The sequence below is a fragment of the Gobius niger genome (assembly GCF_951799975.1).
Source record: "Gobius niger genome assembly, chromosome: 1".
Taxonomy (NCBI): Eukaryota; Metazoa; Chordata; class Actinopteri; order Gobiiformes; family Gobiidae; genus Gobius; species Gobius niger.
In genome coordinates this window covers 35,797,524-35,817,233 of record NC_136852.1, presented here as the reverse complement: position 1 = coordinate 35,817,233, position 19,710 = coordinate 35,797,524, and the positions used below count along the sequence as shown (strand labels likewise).

Here is a 19,710-nt window from a genome sequence, read left to right as displayed (position 1 = left end):
GAACATGTGCGTTTGTTTTGTTTTGCGTTCACGCCAAGTGCGGGCCGATCCGCGCCACAGCGGACGCTGTAGCTCTTTCTCTCTGGAGATATCAACATTGTTTAGCTCATGATGGGGTAAATAAAGTTTTTAGTTTGACCTGTGAGAGCCTAAGGCTTAAGAAAGAACGCAAGGCAGCGCAATGTAAACCAGGAAGTGAATGTCACCTCCTCTTGTGATGCCCCCTCACAAGTGATTTGGAAAATAATTCGCCAAGAGCCTGTGTCCCTCCGTGCACCGCCACAAGACCTGGCCCAGGGTGTGCAAATAGGCAGAAAACGTGAGAAAACAAACAAAAAATGATTAAATAGTAAAATAGTGGTATCTTATGTACAATGACTACCAAGGACTTTGTGGGGACAAAAGTATGAACTGCAAATAATAAAGTAACAGACTATAAACAAGAATGTTACAGCAGAGCAGGTTTACGTCATAGTGCAAGTGGTTCATAAAGTGACGCAGGTCAGTGATTTAAATACAGAGGTTATTGCACATGTTACTTTACAGTCTTGTTATACAGTCTGACAGCAGTGGGGATGAAGGTTTTGCGGTAGCACTCCGTCCTGCACTGAGGGTGTCTCAGTCTGCCACTGAGAGAGCTGCTCAGCTCCTCTACAGTCCCGTGCAGTGGGTGGGAGGTGTTGTCCATGATGGAGGTGAGCTTGGCTAACACCCTCCTGTCCCTCACCTCCTCCACAGAGTCCAGGGGGCAGCCCAGGACGGAGCTGGCCCTCCTGACCAGCTTGTTCAGTCTGTTCTTGTCCCGCTCTGTGCGGCCCGGGGCCCAGCACACGGCAGCGTAGTGGAGAGCAGAGGCCACCACAGAGTCATAAAAAGTCCTGAGCAGAGGCCTGCTCACTCCGAAGGACCTCAGTCTCCTCAGAAGGTGGAGGCGACTTTGGCCCTTCTTGTACAGGGAGTTGGTGTTGTGGGACCAGTCCAGTTTATTGTTGAGGTGAACACCCAGGTACTTGAAACTGTCCACCTCCTCAATGTCCTCCCCCTGGATGTTCAGCGGTGTGTGCGGTAGTGGCTTCCTCGTGAAGTCGATCACCATCTCCTTCGTCTTACTGATGTTCAAGCACAGGTGGTTGCGCTCACACCAGTCCACAAAGTCTATGATGACTGACCGGTTCTCCAGGTCGTTCCCCTTAGACACACAGCCCACGATGGCGGAGTCGTCGGAGAACTTCTGGAGACGACAGCTGTCCGTGTTGTATGTGAAGTCCGATGTGTAGATGGTGAAGAGAAACGGTGAGAGGACGGTGCCCTGAGGGGCCCCGGTGCTGCAGACGACCACCTCAGACTCACAGCTGCGCAGCCGCACATACTGTGGTCGGTCCGTGAGGTAGTCGATGGTCCATGCGGTGAGATGTTCATCCACTCCCGCGTCCTCCAGCTTCCCCCGCAGCAGCGCCGGCCTGATGGTGTTGAAGGCACTGGAGAAGTCAAAGAACATGACCCTCACAGCGTTCCCGGCGTGCTCCAGGTGCGTGAGCGCCCGCTCCCACAGGTAGATGACAGCGTCCTCCACTCCGATGTTGGGTCTGTAGGCAAACTGCAGCGGGTCGAGGGTGGGGCTCACCACAGAGCGGAGGTGGGTGAGGATGAGCCGCTCCATCGTCTTCATCAGGTGGGAGGTCAGGGCGACTGGTCTGTAGTGGGCCGGTTCCCTGGCGTGCGCTGTTTTAGGAACCGGGATCAGGCAGGAGGTCTTCCACAGGACGGGGACCTTCTCCAGGCTGAGGCTCAGGTTGTAGATGCGGCAGAGGACCTCGGAGAGCTGGTCTGCGCAGGTCCTCAGCAGCCTGGAACTGATGCCATCTGGTCCTGCAGCTTTCCCCGCTTCAGTCGCCTCAGCTCCCTCCTCACCTGGTCCGGTGTGATGGAGAGGGGGGAGTGAGGGCGGACTGGGGTGGACGGCCGGGTTGGAGCAGGTGCTGGAGGAAGTCCGTATGGTGGGGGCTGGAGACGTGGGTGCAGGGGGGCTGGAGGCAGGTGAAGGTGAAGGTGGTCAGGGGAGGGGGGCAATGTCCACTGGGCTGGAGACGTGTGAGGAGGTGCGAGCAGGGAGGGGGGCAGATGGAGTGGGGGGAGAATCAAACCAGTTGAAATGTTCGTTAAATTCATCACTGTTCTGGTTCCCTCTCGTGCCTCAGGTGTGACCGGAGTGAGTATGTTCAAAAGGAAGGACTTCGGCTACAGCATGTTCATGAACAAAGAGTCCAGCACCTGGTGAGAAACCTCCTCTACACACTCTCTTGGACCTCGCTCCTCTGTGCTGACCGACCTCTCTCCTCAGGGTGACTGCGCTGGCCGTGCAGACCTTAGCCATGGTGCACAGGATCATGCCGGTGGATCTGGACTCTCTGGCCAAATCAGTGAACTGGCTGATCCGCAACGCTCAGAAGATGGACGGCTCGTTTGGAGACGAGTCTCTCTACAAACCCAATAAGATCATGGTCTGTGACGGACACACGGCGACAGGGCGGGGATTCAAAAGCATTTTATTTATTTATTCATGTAAATCGTGGCACAGGGGTTAGCGCGCGTTCCTCACAACTAGAAGGTCCTGTGGAGTTAGCATGTTCACCCCGTCGCTAAAAACATGTACTGTAATTTCCGGATTAATGAGCGCACCTGAATATAAGCTGCACCAACATAATTTATAAAAGAAACTACAGTGACTCCTCGGGAGTGTGGAGCCGCATAAACATTTATAAATAGGCGCAACGTTGTATACGCTGCAAGGTTCAAAGTGTGGAAATGATGGTACAACAGGCTGCTGGTGTGTATGTGAGAGTGAGATGGAGCCAATGGAAATAGTCTCACGTAAAGCGCTTTGGTCAACAGTACTTCCTTCCTTTATTTTAACTTTATTTCATCCATTCCATCCATCCATTTTCTTCCGCTTTATCCGGGGCCGGGTCGCGGGGGCAGCAGTCTCAGCAGAGATGCCCAAACTTCCCGATCCACACACACCTCCTCCAGCTGTTCTGACCCCGAGGCGACACCAGGCCAGCTCGGAGACATAGTCCCACCACCGTGTCCTGGGCCTCCCACGAGGCCTTGTCCCACTAGGACATGCCTGGAACACCTCCCGCGGGAGGCGACCAGGAGGCATCCGGAACAGATGCCCGAGCCACCTCAGCTGCTCCTTTCGACGTGAAGGAGCAGCGACTCTACTCCGAGCTCCTCCCGGGTAACTGAGCTCCTCACCCGATCTCGGAGGGTGCGCCCAGCCACCCTGCGAAGGAAACTCATTTCGGCCGCTTGTATTCGCGATCTTGTCCTTTCGGTCATTACCCAAATCTCATGACCATAGGTGAGGGTGGGAACGTAGATCGATCGGTAAATCGAGAGCTTTGCCCCGACTCAGCTCCCTCTTCACCACGACAGACCGATACAGCGACCGCATCACTGCTGACGCCGCACCGATCCGTCTGTCGATCTCACGCTCCATCCGCCCCTCACTCGTGAACAAGATACTTGAACTCCTCCACTTGAGGTAAGGACTCCCCACCGACCTGTAGAGGGGAAGCCACCTTTTTCCGGTGGAGAACCATGGCCTCAGATTTGGAGGTGCTGATCCCCATCCCGGCCGCTACACACTCGGCTGCAAACCGCCCCAGAGCAGCTGAAGGTCCTGGTTCGTTGAAGCCATCAGAACAACATCATCCGCAAACAGCAGAGATGAGATCCTGAGGCTCCCAAACCGGACACCCTCCGGCCCCTGGCTGCGCCTAGAAATTCTGTCCATAAAAGTAATGAACAGAACCGGTGACAAAGGGCAGCCCTGAGGAGACCAACACGCACCGGGAACAGGTCTGACTTACTGCCGGCAATGAACCAAGCTCCTGCTGCGGTCATACAGGGAACGGACAGCCCTTAACAGAGGGCCCCGGACCCCATACTCCCGGAGCACCCCCCACAGGGCACCACGAGGGACGCGGTCAAACGCTTTCTCCAGATCCACAAAACACATGTGGACTGGTTGGGCGAACTCCCACGAACCCTCAAGCACCCGATGAAGGGTGTAGAGCTGGTCCAGTGTGCACGACCAGGACGAAAACCGCATTGTTCCTCCTGGATCCGAGGTTCAACTATCGGCCGGATCCTCCTCTCCAGCACCCTGGAGTAGACCTTACCGGGGAGGCTGAGGAGGGTGATTCCTCTGTAATTGGAACACACCCTCCGATCCCCCTTTTTAAAGAGAGGGACCACCACCCCGGTCTGCCAATCCAGGGGCACTGTCCCCGAACTTTATTTCATATTATTATTATTTTTTTTGAAACAATATTTTGCATGTTGCAACTTATTGTCGTTTATAATTTCATATAGGGCTGGACGATATGGGGGGAAATTATTTTCATAATACTTTTTTCATAATACAAATAAATACATGTAGCTGATTCAAGAACATATCTTTTATACAAACAAAAACAAATGTTTCCTCCCGGTTTCATTTAAGGTGAGACACAGCAGGCGACAGTATTAATTTTTACACAGAGGTTTTTTTTAATAGTTTTCTCCCTTAACATTAGTTTTCATTGCGCCGCAAAAAGCCGGGTTCCCACGCTTATTTATTCACAAATATTGAAATGTTTTATATCCACGTGTCCTACGTAGGGTCCCTGAGATTACACTATAATCCAAATATGGGATTTTTCTTTCTGAGAGAAACACGGTAGTTGAGAAATATTGTTACAAAACTTATTTTCTGAAAATAAGGCTTTTGTTCCACTCATGCAACAACATATCCACTTGAGTTGCTCCTACAGACTCTGAACTTTCCAGGCTTGGGCGTAACAATATACAGGTGCTCGTCATATAATTGGAATATCATGAAAAAGTGCATTAACTTCTGTTTTTCAACTTAAACTGAGAAACTAATATATGATATAGGCTCATTACATGTAAAGTGAGATATGTAGCCTTTATTTGTTATCATTGTGATTATTATGGCTCACAGCTTGTGAAACTCTTTTCTCATATTTATATCAGTAATGCTCAGCAAGGTTTCACTTTGATCAAATATTTTTTTTCCCTATTAACCTGCAGCAACTCCCCTTTACACACAAAAATCTTCCATTGTCTACAAAACTAGGAGCAGTTTCTGCCACAGAAACGGCTGTGAACCTACTGATTCCCATCACGATTACTGACATCGACCAAAGTAGAGATTGTGATTTAGATTTCATTTCAATCAATTGTCCAGCCCTTATTTTATAGAAACTTTCCAGAAGATCAAATTGCCTGGAGGCGGACGCGACAAAAACATACATAAAACTTTTTCTCCATGGTTGTGTCTTTAGATGCTGCCCAACGGCAATGTGGAGAAGTCCGTTTACCTAACGTCGTTTGTGATCATCGCTCTTCACAAAGCCACACAGATCCAGACGCCAGACCTGCAGCTGAAGGTCAGTCAGTGTTCATTCTGTTTTTATTTACTTTTAGTTTTCACTCAGTTGTCATTTAGTTAGTCCAGAGTTCTCCTGAGTTTTAGTTGATGTGACGGAGCCAATCCGTCTCTAAATACTTTGAGTAAAACAGAATGGGCCAGATCTTGTGGCGGCGCAGGCTCTTGGCGAATTATTTTCCGAGTGGCGGCGCTATAAGTGCCATTGGCCTCCGCCACCTGTGAGGGGGCGTCACAAGAGGAGGCGACTGCACTGATGGAAACACGGCTGACATTCACTTCCTGGTTTACATTGCGCTGTCTTGCGTTCTTTCTTAAGCCTTAGGCTCTCACAGGTCAAACTAAAAACTTTATTTACCCCATCGTGAGCTAAACCATGTTCACGTCTCCAGAGAAAAAGAGCTACAGCGTCCGCTGTGGCGCGGATCGGCCCGCGTTAGCGTGAACACGAAGCAAAACAAAAGCAGATGTTTACCCCCCACTCCCACACAACCACTCTCCTGGACGCGGAGTCCATCTGGTTGGAGGAAAATGTGTGTCTCCACCCACTTAAATGCGCTAAGTCTGGAGTGAGATCACAAAGTGCTCCTACTGAGGCAAAATGTCACGCTATCGTCTCCGTTTTGATGCACAAGATCGGGCCCACGCTGTTTCCTCAGTAATGTAGCCGCGGGCCCACCTACACACGCCACTTCATTCATTCCATTTGCGCATTTTCCCCATCCCCGCTGTTTCATGCCTAAAGTTTGACATACACTGTTTTCCCTCGTTCATTCTGTCCTAATTCGCCCAAGGGTGCACACTTGAGCGCGTTAGCTTACTCTCAATCATACATGCTAACACATACCTGTCCACTCGTCCTGCCTCTCGAGTTGGATGGTGCGTCACATAGGACCTGTTCGCGCCGTGGTGCTGATCATGTGATGCGCATTATGTAGCCACTTTTTGTACCATTAAAATATGAACATTATTTGTTGTTTGAGCTGTGTGTATTGTTTCAGTATTATGCATGTTTTCTGTACCCTTGTTTGCCCCAATACGGAGAAATGCCCAGTGGGAGGGGCTTGTGGGGTATAAGGGGGAGCAGCTTCAGGCTGGGTAGTCAATGTTCCAGGGGTTACAGAGGTAACATGGTCCTGGAGAATGTTCGGAGGTTGTGAGCTACGCAAACTTACGATTGCTGGAGTTATTGCGGAACTCAGTTTGGACTGGACATGTGAAACTGGAAATATTTGTAACGTATATATTCTGCACTCGCGGTTTGCACTTTGGAAAGAAAGCTCAATAAATACCACACATTTGAGCCCTTGGATCCTTTTTCTGCCTGTTTTTGAACAGAGCCCCGCTACAGTCGATGAATATTCTTCTGTTGACTAAATGTCAAATTAATTTAGTCAACTTCACCTTCCACGTAAGTAGACTAAACTAAAGCAATGTTATGTGGACTCTGACCACGCCCCTCTCCTGTCCAGAGTCAGTGGGACAGCATCGACGCCGCCATGCTGTTCGTGGCCAGAAACGCGGCCGCTGTGAAGAAGGTGTACGTGCTCTCGGTCGCTGCCTACGCCTTGACACTCCACGACTCCGACGGCCTCCCCACGAGCCAGCTGCTGGACCGGCTGGAGCGGCTCTCCCGGCAGAGGGGTGCGACACATGGCACACAGCACCCAGCACACAGCACACGACTCACGACACACGACACACGACACGGCGCACGGTACAGGACACACAGGACACGGCACACGGTACAGGACACACAGGACACGGCACACGGTACAAGACACACAGGACACGGCGCACGGTACAAGACACACAGGACACGGCACACGGTACAAGACACGGTACAAGAAACACAGGACACGGCGCACGGTACAGGACACACAGGACACGGCACACGGTACAGGACACACAGGACACGGCACACGGTACAGGACACACAGGACACGGCGCACGGTACAGGACACACAGGACACGGCACACGGTACAGGACACACAGGACACGGCACACGGTACAGGACACGGCACACGGTACAGGACACACAGGACACGGCGCACGGTACAGGACACACAGGACACGGCACACGGTACAGGACACGGCACACGGTACAGGACACACAGGACACGGCGCACGGTACAGGACACACAGGACACGGCACACGGTACAGGACACGGCACACGGTACAGGACACACAGGACACGGCGCACGGTACAGGACACACAGGACACGGCACACGGTACAGGACACGGCACACGGTACAGGACACACAGGACACGGCGCACGGTACAGGACACACAGGACACGGCACACGGTACAGGACACGGCGCACGGTACAAGACACACAGGACACGGCGCACGGTACAAGACACACAGGACACGGCGCACGGTACAGGACACACAGGACACGGCGCACGGTACAAGACACACAGGACACGGCACACGGTACAAGACACACAGGACACGGCACACGGTACAGGACACACAGGACACGGCGCACGGTACAAGACACACAGGACACGCCGCACGGTACAGGACACACAGGACACGACGCACGGTACAGGACACACAGGACACGGCGCACGGTACAAGACACACAGGACACGGCACACGGTACAGGACACACAGGACACGGCACACGGTACAGGACACGGCGCACGGTACAAGACACACAGGACACGGCGCACGGTACAAGACACACAGGACACGGCGCACGGTACAGGACACACAGGACACGGCGCACGGTACAGGACACACAGGACACGGCACACGGTACAGGACACGCCGCACAGTACAGGACACACAGGACACGGCGCACGGTACAGGACACGCCGCACAGTACAGGACACACAGGACACGGCGCACGGTACAGGACACGCCGCACGGTACAAGAAAGTACATTACATAAACCTATAAAAAGTAAAATTCTGACCAAAACAACGGTCAATTTTACAGATGAAGATGTTTCTATACTTTAAAAGAAAATCAACATTGAAAGAAATGTACCCTCAAAATGTCTCCGCGACCCACTTTTGGGTATTCAACTAAAGTTTTGGCTGAAATGAAACAACATTTTTTTTATTTTTACTATATAGTTTTGTCCAATTCTCTTTCCTCTGTTTCATAAAATGTTTGCAAATCTTAAGAAATTAAATATGAGGTTTGTTCTGTGTTTGTATTAAATTCATCAGGTCATTGAAATGGCATTTAAAAACTTTCACTTTGACTTGCTTCTGCCTATTTAAACCCTGACATGAAATGCTGGACAACTGAATTTGGGCTGTTTTGGATTCTAACTGCTCACATATTATATATTATATATATGTTTCAGGCAACCCTCCGGATGTGAGGTACTGGCAGGAGCCCGAGCTGCAGATGGAGTGGCTCAAACCAGACGAGACCAGCGCTCAGACGGTGGAGACCACGGCCTATGCGCTCCTCAGCTTCCTGCTCAAGGTCTTTCTGAAACGTCATGCTCAAATCTACTAAACAATCACAGATAACAGGAACTCCCCGATACACGCGTTCACAATGACCAAAGACATTGATATGTGTGTGTGTGTGTGTGTGTGTGTGTGTGTGTGTGTCTGTGTGATCTAGGGACGATTTCAGTACGTTAACCCCATCGTGACGTGGCTGACCCAGGACCAGCACTATGGAGGAGGATACTTCAGTCTGCAGGTAACTCCAGGACACAGGTCTGATCAGGGTTTCCATGAGCTGTCTTGAGAAAAGATAAAGTCCCTGTAACATCGCTGTGAGACGCGCTCCATGGAGGACGTACGCTGATTGTAGCGGTGCAGTGGGAGAGAGGGGAGAGGCAGAGAGGGGCTCAGCGGCATGTGGGTCCACATGAGCTGACAGCGCCGTTCTGTGTCACGTTTACCCGGTGTGTTCTCTCACTCCGCTCACAAGCTCTGTTTGTGAACGGTCTGACAACTCACTTTGTCCCATTTTCATCTCGTCTCATTAACGTAAACTCATAAACGTCTTGTCATGGTTTAATAATATGTCTATGCGTTTAGTCCCCAAAGAGCTATTTTTAGCTTGTCAGTGTTACGTTATCGTCATTAAATAAAGGTGTTGTTATAACAATATATTGTTGTTGTTGTTCTAACAATATATTATTATAACACTGGGACAACGAAGAGGTTTGCCTCCTGTCTGAGTTTTTGTACAGGTGAGTGGGGTACATCTGAGTGACACCTGCAACTCTCCATCATTTCCACAACTTAATGTTTGTGTCTTTCTCACGTTAGAGTTCTTCCACTCATGTTAGAGCGCCACACGAATGCTTGAATATCTATACATTGCTATATATTATTATTCTTTTTTTGATGTCTGGTAATTCTTGAAGAGGCTGAAATGTTTACAACCAGCCAGGTCCGGATCTACAGGGATGCAAAAAGGTGCATTGCAACCTCAATTTGAAATGCACCCTCAGTCTCAGTTCTCGTAGCATCGTCATGTATAAAGCTCTGGTTGCAGCCTTTTCAAACTCTAATGCATCCTCAGTCAGAGCAATTTGGACTGTAATGATTTTAGCAATTTCAGACCAGTATCCAACTTACCATTTTTAAGCAAAATCTTAGAAAAACTTGTCTTTATCCAATTTAATGATTTTATTACTGCACATAATGTCCTTGAGAAATTCCAGTCTGGCTTTAGGGTAAACCACAGCACCGAGACCGCCCTCTTAAATTATTAAATTACGACTCACAGAAGGTCACAGTGTTGGTTCTTCTGGATCTGAGCGTTGCCTTTGATTCAGTCGACCACACTATTCTTTTAACACGTTTAAAACACATCGGCCTCTCCGGTGCTGAACACAAATGGTTTACTTCCTCCCTCACAGTCAGGACGTTCATGGTGAGTGTGGATACTTGCTCCTCTAAGGTCCATGGAATTACATGTGGTGTGCCCCAGGGTTCAATTTTAGGCCCAGTGCTTTTTAACCTGTATATTCTCCTGGTGATGTCACCAAGAGACATGGAGTCAACTTTAACAGTTATGCTGATGATACACAGTTATCCATCTCCATTATTCTGCTGTAGCCAATGAGAGGTCCACATGGCCTTGTGCTTTGGATCGTTGTCATGTTGGAATGTCCAAGTGCGTCCCATGAGCACCTTCCAGGCTGATGAGTGACACTTTGCCTCCAGTATTCTTTAATAACATGTTGCATTCATCCTGAAATCAGTTTAGACCAAGTTCCCTGAAGCTCACACATCCCCAAAACATCAGTGATCCACCTCCGTGTTTCACTGTAGGAGAGGTGCACCGTTCATCACAGGCCTTGTTGATCCTCCAAATGTTTTGGCCAGAAAGTTCCATTCTGGTTTCGTCATTCCAAATGACATTGTTTCAGAATTGTTGAGGCTTTTCTCTGTGCTGTTTGGCATATTGTAAGCAGATACGTAGTGGCAATTGCAAAGTAATGTCTTTCTTCTGGCGACTTGGCCATGCTCAAGTGCCTCCTTATTGTGCATTTTGAAACAGGAACACAACTTTTTTCAGAGAGTGTTGTATTTCAGATGAAGTTACCTCTTTGTTTGTCTTTTTAACCACAATTTTCCTGCCAGTTGTTTTCACTGTTGATTGATACTATCAGTACCTTGGATATCTATTTTATATCCCTTTCCTGTTTTATACAGTTCAACTACCTTTCCTCACAGATCCTCTGACAATTCTTTTACTTTCCCCATGACTCAGAAACCAGAAACGTCAGTGCAGCTCTGGATGACAGATGCAAGGGTCTGTCAGAGCTCCAAAACTCACTGACCTTTTATATACACACAATCATTCAGGTGAGGATGCTTACCTTTAACAAACATTCACATCCCTTTGTGTCGACGTGTGCATTTTATCAGGCCAAGATCACCAGGGTATGGAAACTTTTTATCAGGGTCATTTTGGAAGTTGTTTTTTCCTTATGATTTAAAAAGAGAAAACGCTGTTGTTTCACCATAAATAGCTTCACACAACATAAAATAACCGAAACAAGTAAAAGTAAGTAAAAGAAAAGTAAAAAATTCTGCCAGTGTATGTAACCTTTAAGAACAACTGTGTTGAAATATAGATTAAAAATTGGGAAGAAACAAGTAGTCAACTTGCTTTGTTTTGTAGGACACCCTGATGGCCTTGGAGGCAGTGACTCTGTACAGCCAGAGAGTGCCAACGGCAGATCTGGATCAGAACATCCTGATCAAATTCAGCCGCGAGTCTGACCTCAACCGACAAGTCCATCTGAGTAAGAGGGCGCCCGTGGCCTCACCCGTACAGGTACAGTACGCCAGCACCGGGGATAAGAGTCTCTTTCATTTCATTTAGTCTTTCAAAACATGTCATCACGGCAATTTCAGGAGATGTATCCATTTTATTATTAATATTATTATTATAAGATCCTTCAATCTGTCTTATCTTTCAAGCTGCGGATCATTAGATAGAGCCGCGGTTCATAACTAACAGATGACCAGGACAGTGATCTGAGCACAGCAATGGCAAAAGCACATGGAGGAAGTGCTGTGGAGCAGACGCAGCTAAAGTTTCCCTGGAGGCTCCGGGACGACAAGTCCGTGTATCTCTGAAATATAGGGCTTTTACAGGGACGAGTAAACAGAGCGATAAAGGGCTAAAGTCTTTCTGAAACAAGTTCTTTCTGACTAGTAATGCTCTGATACCACATTTTCTAAAGCCGACATGAGTGTGAGTACTTTGATTTGAGTATATGCTGATACCAAAACCGCATATCAATCTACAGGGCGACTACAAGGCATTTTCATCAAACATACTTTTTAAAGTACAGTGGGAGCTAATGTAAGCTAATGTTTTGGCATTTCTCACATTTCTGCCTAAATTGCTTAGAAAATGTGGTCTGAACTTTATTATTAAAATCATAAGAATGAATAAACAGTGTTTGTTTAAACTAATACTGCCCAAACACTTTTGTGTTATCCTATTTTTGAATGGCCATAACATGTAAACATTCACAGAACAGGGAGGAAAAAGTAAGTGAACCCAGGAATCTCGGTAATCTGTAACTGCAGAAAAGCAGTTATTGCTGCCAAAGAAGGGTCAGTCAGCTATTTCATACAGGGGTTCACTGACTTATTCCACACTGTTGTGAATGTCTCAGGTCTTTCTGCAAAATATCTTGATAAACTTGGGAGTTCATTTTGCTATTGATGATATCACGTTGTTCAGGCCCTGAAGCAACAAAACAGCCCCACACCATGGTCTCCTGCTCCAGATTTACCGTAGCAGTGAGGAGGGGTTTGATGTTGGTGCTGTTCTGTTTTTCCTCCACACATGACGTTGTGTGTTCCACCCAAACAATTCAACTTTGGTTTCATCAGTCCACAGAATATTTCACCAGTAGTGCTGTGGAGCATCCAAGTGCTCTTTTACAAACTTCAAACGTGCAGCTTTGTTTTTTTGGACAGCAGTGGCGTTCTCCCATGAACCCCATTCTTGTTCAGTGTTTTATGTATTGTAGACGTGTCAACAGAGATGTTGGCATGTGCCTGGGTATGTAAACTTTCAAGCACTACTGTGTACTTAAACGTTCTCATTTTTATTGTGTAACACGTGTTTTGTTCAGATCTTGAAGAACAGTGCAGTGACGGCGCGCACAGCCTTTGGTAAAGGAGTCTCTCACATGAAGGTGATTCAAATGACATTACCCAACATTTCATTATTATTTCAACCCTCATTTATTAAAAAAATAAAAATAAAAAAACTCTCAAGGTCACTGTGCCAAAAGACAGCAGATTAATGGCAAATATAAACATTGTACTGAACTGCATTTCCCACGATGCCCCTGTGTTTGCGTCCACAGCTAAAGACAGTGTACTACCAGACGGTTCCTTCTCAGAAGAACTGCAACTTTGACATCAATCTGGAGCTGCGGAAGTCCGGCTCCAGCGGTGAGGCAGAGCTTTCATGTGTCTTACGAAGAAGCTCCCAGTGAGGAACTTATGTGTTCTACCTGTGTCTGGGTGGGTTTCTTTTTGAAGGCATCAAACCAGGGCCAGTGCCATAAGGGGAGACTAGGGGGTTCAGTAGTCATTCATTAGATTTGATCGATGAGCTGAGGTTAGACTGATGTGATCAAGTCAGATACTGCTCCACTGGCTCTGGACAGTCAAGTCAGCAAATATTATTGTGCACTTTTGAAAGAGCGACTGCAGTTCTGCTCCTCCTGACGCCTTTTCAGCCCACACAGTGCTGTTCTGAGCGCTGGGATACAGTGGTGAACAGCAAATTACACATGTACGCTTATCATGTGTGTTGTGTTGTTTAATGGCCCACAAATTGCAGAATAAAAAACTTACACAGCAAATAACAGATGAAGAAAGAGGAAAAGCAATATCAAATTTAAAGGAGAATAAAGTGCCAGGTCCTGATGGGTTTCCATCGAAGTGGCACAAATGTTTCAAGCAAATGATAATACCAATTATGAAAAGTTATCTCTGTAATACTCAAACCAGGGAGGGATGCAACTGAATGTAGCTCTTACAGACCCGTATCAGTATTGAACATAGAACATAGAACATAGAATATTTACCACAATACTGGCCAAACGATTTGAAAACATATCAGACAGGATTTGATAGATACAGATCAGACAGGATTTGTTAAGAATAGACAAACGCATGACAACATACAAAGAGCATTTAAAGCCATAAATCATATGAAGCACACTGAATCTGTGGTCCTCAGCCTTGATGTAGAAAAGGCATTTGATTCTGTGAGATGGGAACTTTTATTTTTGTCCCTAAAACAATTTGGGTTTAATTGCAAGGTTATCAATTGCTTAAAGGGACTATACGGAGTTAAAAATGTTAAAATTAAGTATTTTCCTTCCCCTACATGTTCCTCCATGTCCTAATGTGTAGAATGAGCTCAGACCTGTTCACCACAACTGCCTCTAAAATCCTGCACCGTCACTCAGGAAGGTGTTAATTCGGGTCTGAAGTGCCGTCATGCACGAGCTTAATATAGAGGCTGCAGTTACACAAAAGACCTGAGGTGGCAGTAGGGAGTAGAAAATGACTAACTTGCATCTAGCCCCTTTAAGATCCCTATATAATTCACTTACAGCAAGAATCAAAATGAATGGAGATTTATCAGATAGTGTTTCCCTAAGACGAGGCTGCAGACAAGCATGTGCGATGAGCGCAACGCTTTTTGTATTGTTTATTGAACCATTGGCACAAGCATCAGAGAATCAGAAAACATCACAATACAGAATATAACATTTGTTTGTATGCAGACGATATTTTGTTGACTCTCAGCTTGACAACATTAATATCCCTACTTAAAACATTTGGTTCTTATTCGGGATATAAATTAAACCTCCATAGAACTCAAATTTTAACATTTAATTTTAACCCACACAGACAGATACAAAAACAGTTCAAATGTAACTGGAATAATAATAATTAAATATTTAGGGGTCCATATTCCTAGAGAACTGACAGAAATATACAAACACAATTATGTCCCCTTAACATGTAGTATAAAACACGACATGGATCGTTGGCTAATACTCCCAGTGTGCATGTGTAATAGAATAGAACTGGTCAAAATGATTATACTACCGAGACAACTATCTGTTTTTAGCATTACCAAATGAGGTGCCCTCTAAGCAATTTAATGATTGGAACAAAATAATTTAGAATTTTATTTGGTGTAAACATAGGCCTAGAAAAAAATGTGAGACATTGCAATTAGCCAAAAAGGAAGGTGGTAGGGCCATCCCGTCAAGTGATGGCAAGTGGAAAGAAATGGATCAGGCTGAAATCCAAACTCCTCTCACCTCCATTTTAGGGAACAAACAACTACTACAATCACTTTTACCCAAAGTATACAAAAAAGTTGAAAGCGGTGCAAACATTTTACGTTGGCCAGCATCTGACAGGGATTTCACACCTGCAAAAAACGATGCAAGATTCAAAAACTGGTGTAGTAAAGGTATTACTGCATATTGGAAAATAATTACAGAGAATGGCCTACACACCTTTCAACATTTAACGCAAAGATATCATTTTAATGCAGATATCAGGTCCAAACACATGGAAACCAGCTCCGTAGTTGTGCTTTTTATAAATGTATGTAAAGGGAAACTCACCAGAAAACACGTCTCCACTGTATATTCTCTCTTGCAGTCTAGGAAAAGGCTTTCTACTCTGTATAATAAACAAAGATGGGAAAAGGAGATCGGAACAAATATATCTGAAGACGATTGGCTAAATATATGTGAAACTATCACTACTACTTCCAGCTCTGACTTATGGAGAGAATTTACATGGAAAAATACATTACGGTACTTCATTACTCCAAAGATCAAAGAACAACCGACGAAAAATTCTGAACATGGTAGTTGCTGGAGGAACTGCACAAATCTGCAGGACATTTCCACATCTTCTGGGAGTGTTCTAAAATCGCCCCCTACTGGACAGAGGTTATTGGATACATTAAAATTATACAATTACAATTAGATTACAATTAGATGACACTTTTTTGGTGTTTTATCTTGGCAATATACCAAGAGGAATAAGAAAGGAGGACAGATACCTGCTCCAAATTTTACAAGCATCAAGCAAGAAGGCTATTACACGTCAATGGCTTCTTTGCAGTGGATAGAAATTACAAACGAAATATACAACATGGAGAAACTGGCTTTTTTTTTTTTTTTAAATATGCTGCAGAATGGAAGAAATGTTTTGATAAATAGTTACCATATATATATATTACTGCATGTATGTGTTTGAAAAACATGGTTCATTGTATTGTGGCTTTACATTATAGTGATTATTTTTCTTTGGTCGGTCTATCTGTTATTTTTAGTTCACTGCTGTTTAATGGTAAAAATTAAAATCTTTTAAACAGTCCAGAGTGAAGCATGAATTATCTTTTTTTTTTGTCGTTAGGACAACTATTTTTCCCAGTCTGATCATGAAATAACATTGGATTTGAGTTTGTAGTTTTATGTTTTCAATCATTACTTTTAGCTGCAAAAACATTAAACAATTGTCACATTTGTAGATACTGAGGGTTACATACAATACGATAGACCCGGCCTCTTCTAAAAACTAAGCTATGATTGGTCGGATCCACATCGACAGGCTTCAGTTCTTGTTGACTCTTCATGTTGTGTTTTTCAGACGCCTCCCTGAGCGACCCTCACCTCGTCGCCTGTGCACAGTGAGTCCCCCCATGCCCAGATAAACAATATTATTGAAGACCTTTTAATGCCATTAAACTTACTCTAAAGCTTAAACGTGACAGTAAAGCTTTGTTTGAAAAGTACTTTAGTATACATACATTATACATAAATATACATAAATATACATATTTGTATATAAAACACAAATAAATGTACAGATGCAAATAGTGAGCCATTTTTTTTATTATTTTTAACTGTAATATACTTAAGGATAAGTCAATAATTATCCACCTATATAATAAAACTGATTGAATAAAGTAATTATGAACTTAAATAAGATTTTAAAAAACAGGTCTAGACTAGGTAAATGAGTGTTCTCGCTGGCACGAGTCATTACAAATGGCACTTTTTGTCATTTGTGACATTCGTAACATTACTTAATGCATCTTAATCGGTTCTTAGGGTGGAGGATGTTTTTGCCACAGGTTAAACAGGACAAAACAGAAGCAAAGGCATGCAACAGTAACAGTTTCTTAATGTTTAAATACTAAAATTGCAAGTCCACATCCAACAATATACTGCAAACGAGAATGGGAGCGATTTATTTAGATGTATATTTTTTTATACTTATAGATATCGCATTCACCCGATTCTTGACATTCTTAACAGATTCCTGACAGGACACGACAGTTCCCAACGGCCTGTAACAGAGCAGGGCAATATTCGTGGCTGTGCGTAATAATTCGTGCCATTAATTGTAACACATGGAAAAAGTTCGCAACAGTTTGTGACATCGCGTGCAGCCTCTCCCCCGAATCATCATATTCCATCCCCATTCATGCTCCGTGTAAACCTACCACTATGGTACATGTAGGGATCAAAGTGCACCATTTTGGTCACACATGTGTTTAAAAATGTTACTGTGCGACTAAACATTTTCCCCGTGTTCCTCGCGGCTCTCGTTTCTTTCCCCCTCGCGGCTCTCGTTTCTTTCCCCCTCGCTCCTCGCGGCTCTCGTTTCTTTCCCCCCCTCGCGGCTCTCATTTCTTTTCCCCTCACGACTCTCGTTTCTTTCCCCCTCGCGGCTCTCGTTTCTTTCCCCCTCGCGGCTCTCGTTTCTTTCCCCCTCGCGGCTCTCGTTTCTTTCCCACTCGCGGCTCTCGTTTCTTTCCCCCTCGCGGCTCTCGTTTCTTTCCCCCTCGCGGCTCTCGTTTCTTTCCCCCTCGCGGCTCTCGTTTCTTCCCCCCTCGCGGCTCTCGTTTCTTTCCCCCTCGCGGCTCTCGTTTCCTTCCCCCTCGGTCCTCGTGGCACTTGTTTCTTTCCCCCTCGCGGCTCTCGTTTCTTTCCCCCTCGCGGCGCTCGTTTCTTTTCCCCTCGCGACTCTCGTTTCTTTCCCCCTCGCGGCTTTCGTTTCTTTCCCCCTCGCTCCTCGTGGCACTTGTTATTTTCACACTAGCTCCTAGTGGCTCTGACTGTGGGTTCCTCTGTGTCAGGTACAAGTCACCTCCAAACGAGGCGATGGTGGAGTCTCTGCTCACCGTGATGGAGATCCAGCTGCCCACTGGTGTAGAGCCCTTCCTGGACGACCTACAACCTCTGAGGGATGGAGACTTCCCCATCATCGCCTCCTACAGGCTAAACGGGAGAACTGTGCTCATAAACATCTACGCCGTGAGTCGACAGAGGACATATTTATGTATCTAAAAGACCTGCAAGAAAGTGCTTGATCTCATTACTTACAGTCAAATATTTCTACTGTTGTAAACCGCAAACAAAAATGATCAGGGAAAACATTTGGACGTTTCTTTACAGAACTGTGTCTCCAGTTTAGTTGTATCGGCTCCCTCTCCGACTCACATTATCACATGATGTTCTAGAATACTGTGAAGGCGGCAGCAGGTTTTCACTTTGGAGCATTTCTATGAAAGTAGTTGAGCAGAGCTTTCTGTTGTGCGGCAGGTGCCCTCGGACCGGTTCGTGTGTGTGGGCTTCAGGATCAGGACATCGTTTGTCGTGGGAGGAACCAGCGACACCATCTTTACTGTGTACGAGGAACAGGACCAAGGTCGGATCCAAAACGCTTTGATAACTACATTTTTGTCTGGGCACCCTTTTAATCTCGGTGTCCGGGAGGTTTTAGCTCGGCCCACATTCAGCTCTTCTCACACACTATGGCAACTGCGCAGGAAAATCTTCTTTTCAGCTCATGGAAGAACTAGTGTCTTGTGTGTTTCTCCACGGACAACCTGCGGTGTCGGGTCCCGAAATTCTCATTTGATCGCGGGATGGGTTGGGGCGGGTCAAGCTCATCGCCGCCGTACTTAAGCCGCTGTGTCTAAATGAAACATCTTTACTGCCAGTTTGTGAAATAAATATGAGGCGGATTGCAGCTTGTGATTCAGAGAATAATTATAATGATGGTTCACACACAAGCCTGTTTTATCAAGTTTCTCAAAGCGCTACACTGTAGTCATTATTCATTCACTCCATACTCAGTGGTGGTAAGCAACTGTTGTAGCCACAGCTGTCCTGGGGTAGACTGACGGCAACTAGTCTGCGCCAGCGCCCCTCTGACCACCACCAACCACTCACTCACTACATTTACTTTCATATTCAATGCAGTGCAGACAATGCAGTCAGATTTATTGAATCTGGCTGAAGATGTTCAAGTGGCTGTTCATGAAAACTGCCAAAAACAAATATCTCAATATTTGTCGATAAAGTGACATTTTTGCAAACATCAGAAATATGTAAAAAGTGCAGCAAACATTGACATTTACACCAGTTTGTTGCTCAAAAAGATAATTCTCCTGAACCGACTACAAAAGGGCATCCATCCATCCATCCATCCATCCATCCATCCATCCATTTTCTTCCGCTTTATCCGGGGCCGGGTCGCGGGGGCAGCAGTCTCAGCAGAGATGCCTCAAGCTGTTCTGGGGGGACCCCGAGGCGACACCAGGCCAGCTCAGAGACATAGTCCCACCAGCGTGTCCTGGGTCTTCCACGAGGCCTTGTCCCACAAGGACATGCCTGGAACACCTCCCGCGGGAGGCGACCAGGAGGCATCCGGAACAGATGCCCGAG

At 46.2% G+C, this 19,710-nt stretch overlaps 1 protein-coding gene across 1 annotated transcript in view; it reads left to right on the top strand.

Moving 5' to 3' along the window:
- Positions 1-19,710, top strand: part of c5 (complement component 5) — a 199,674-nt gene that overhangs the window by 168,958 nt on the left and 11,006 nt on the right. The window contains exons 25-36 of the mRNA XM_079563481.1: positions 2,199-2,274; positions 2,342-2,501; positions 5,355-5,459; positions 6,931-7,102; positions 8,785-8,909; positions 9,054-9,134; positions 11,580-11,735; positions 13,054-13,116; positions 13,291-13,378; positions 16,622-16,661; positions 18,117-18,294; positions 18,583-18,688. Of these exons, the coding sequence (XP_079419607.1) occupies positions 2,199-2,274; positions 2,342-2,501; positions 5,355-5,459; positions 6,931-7,102; positions 8,785-8,909; positions 9,054-9,134; positions 11,580-11,735; positions 13,054-13,116; positions 13,291-13,378; positions 16,622-16,661; positions 18,117-18,294; positions 18,583-18,688 (1,350 nt within the window). The remainder of the gene's footprint in view (positions 1-2,198; positions 2,275-2,341; positions 2,502-5,354; positions 5,460-6,930; positions 7,103-8,784; positions 8,910-9,053; positions 9,135-11,579; positions 11,736-13,053; positions 13,117-13,290; positions 13,379-16,621; positions 16,662-18,116; positions 18,295-18,582; positions 18,689-19,710) is intronic.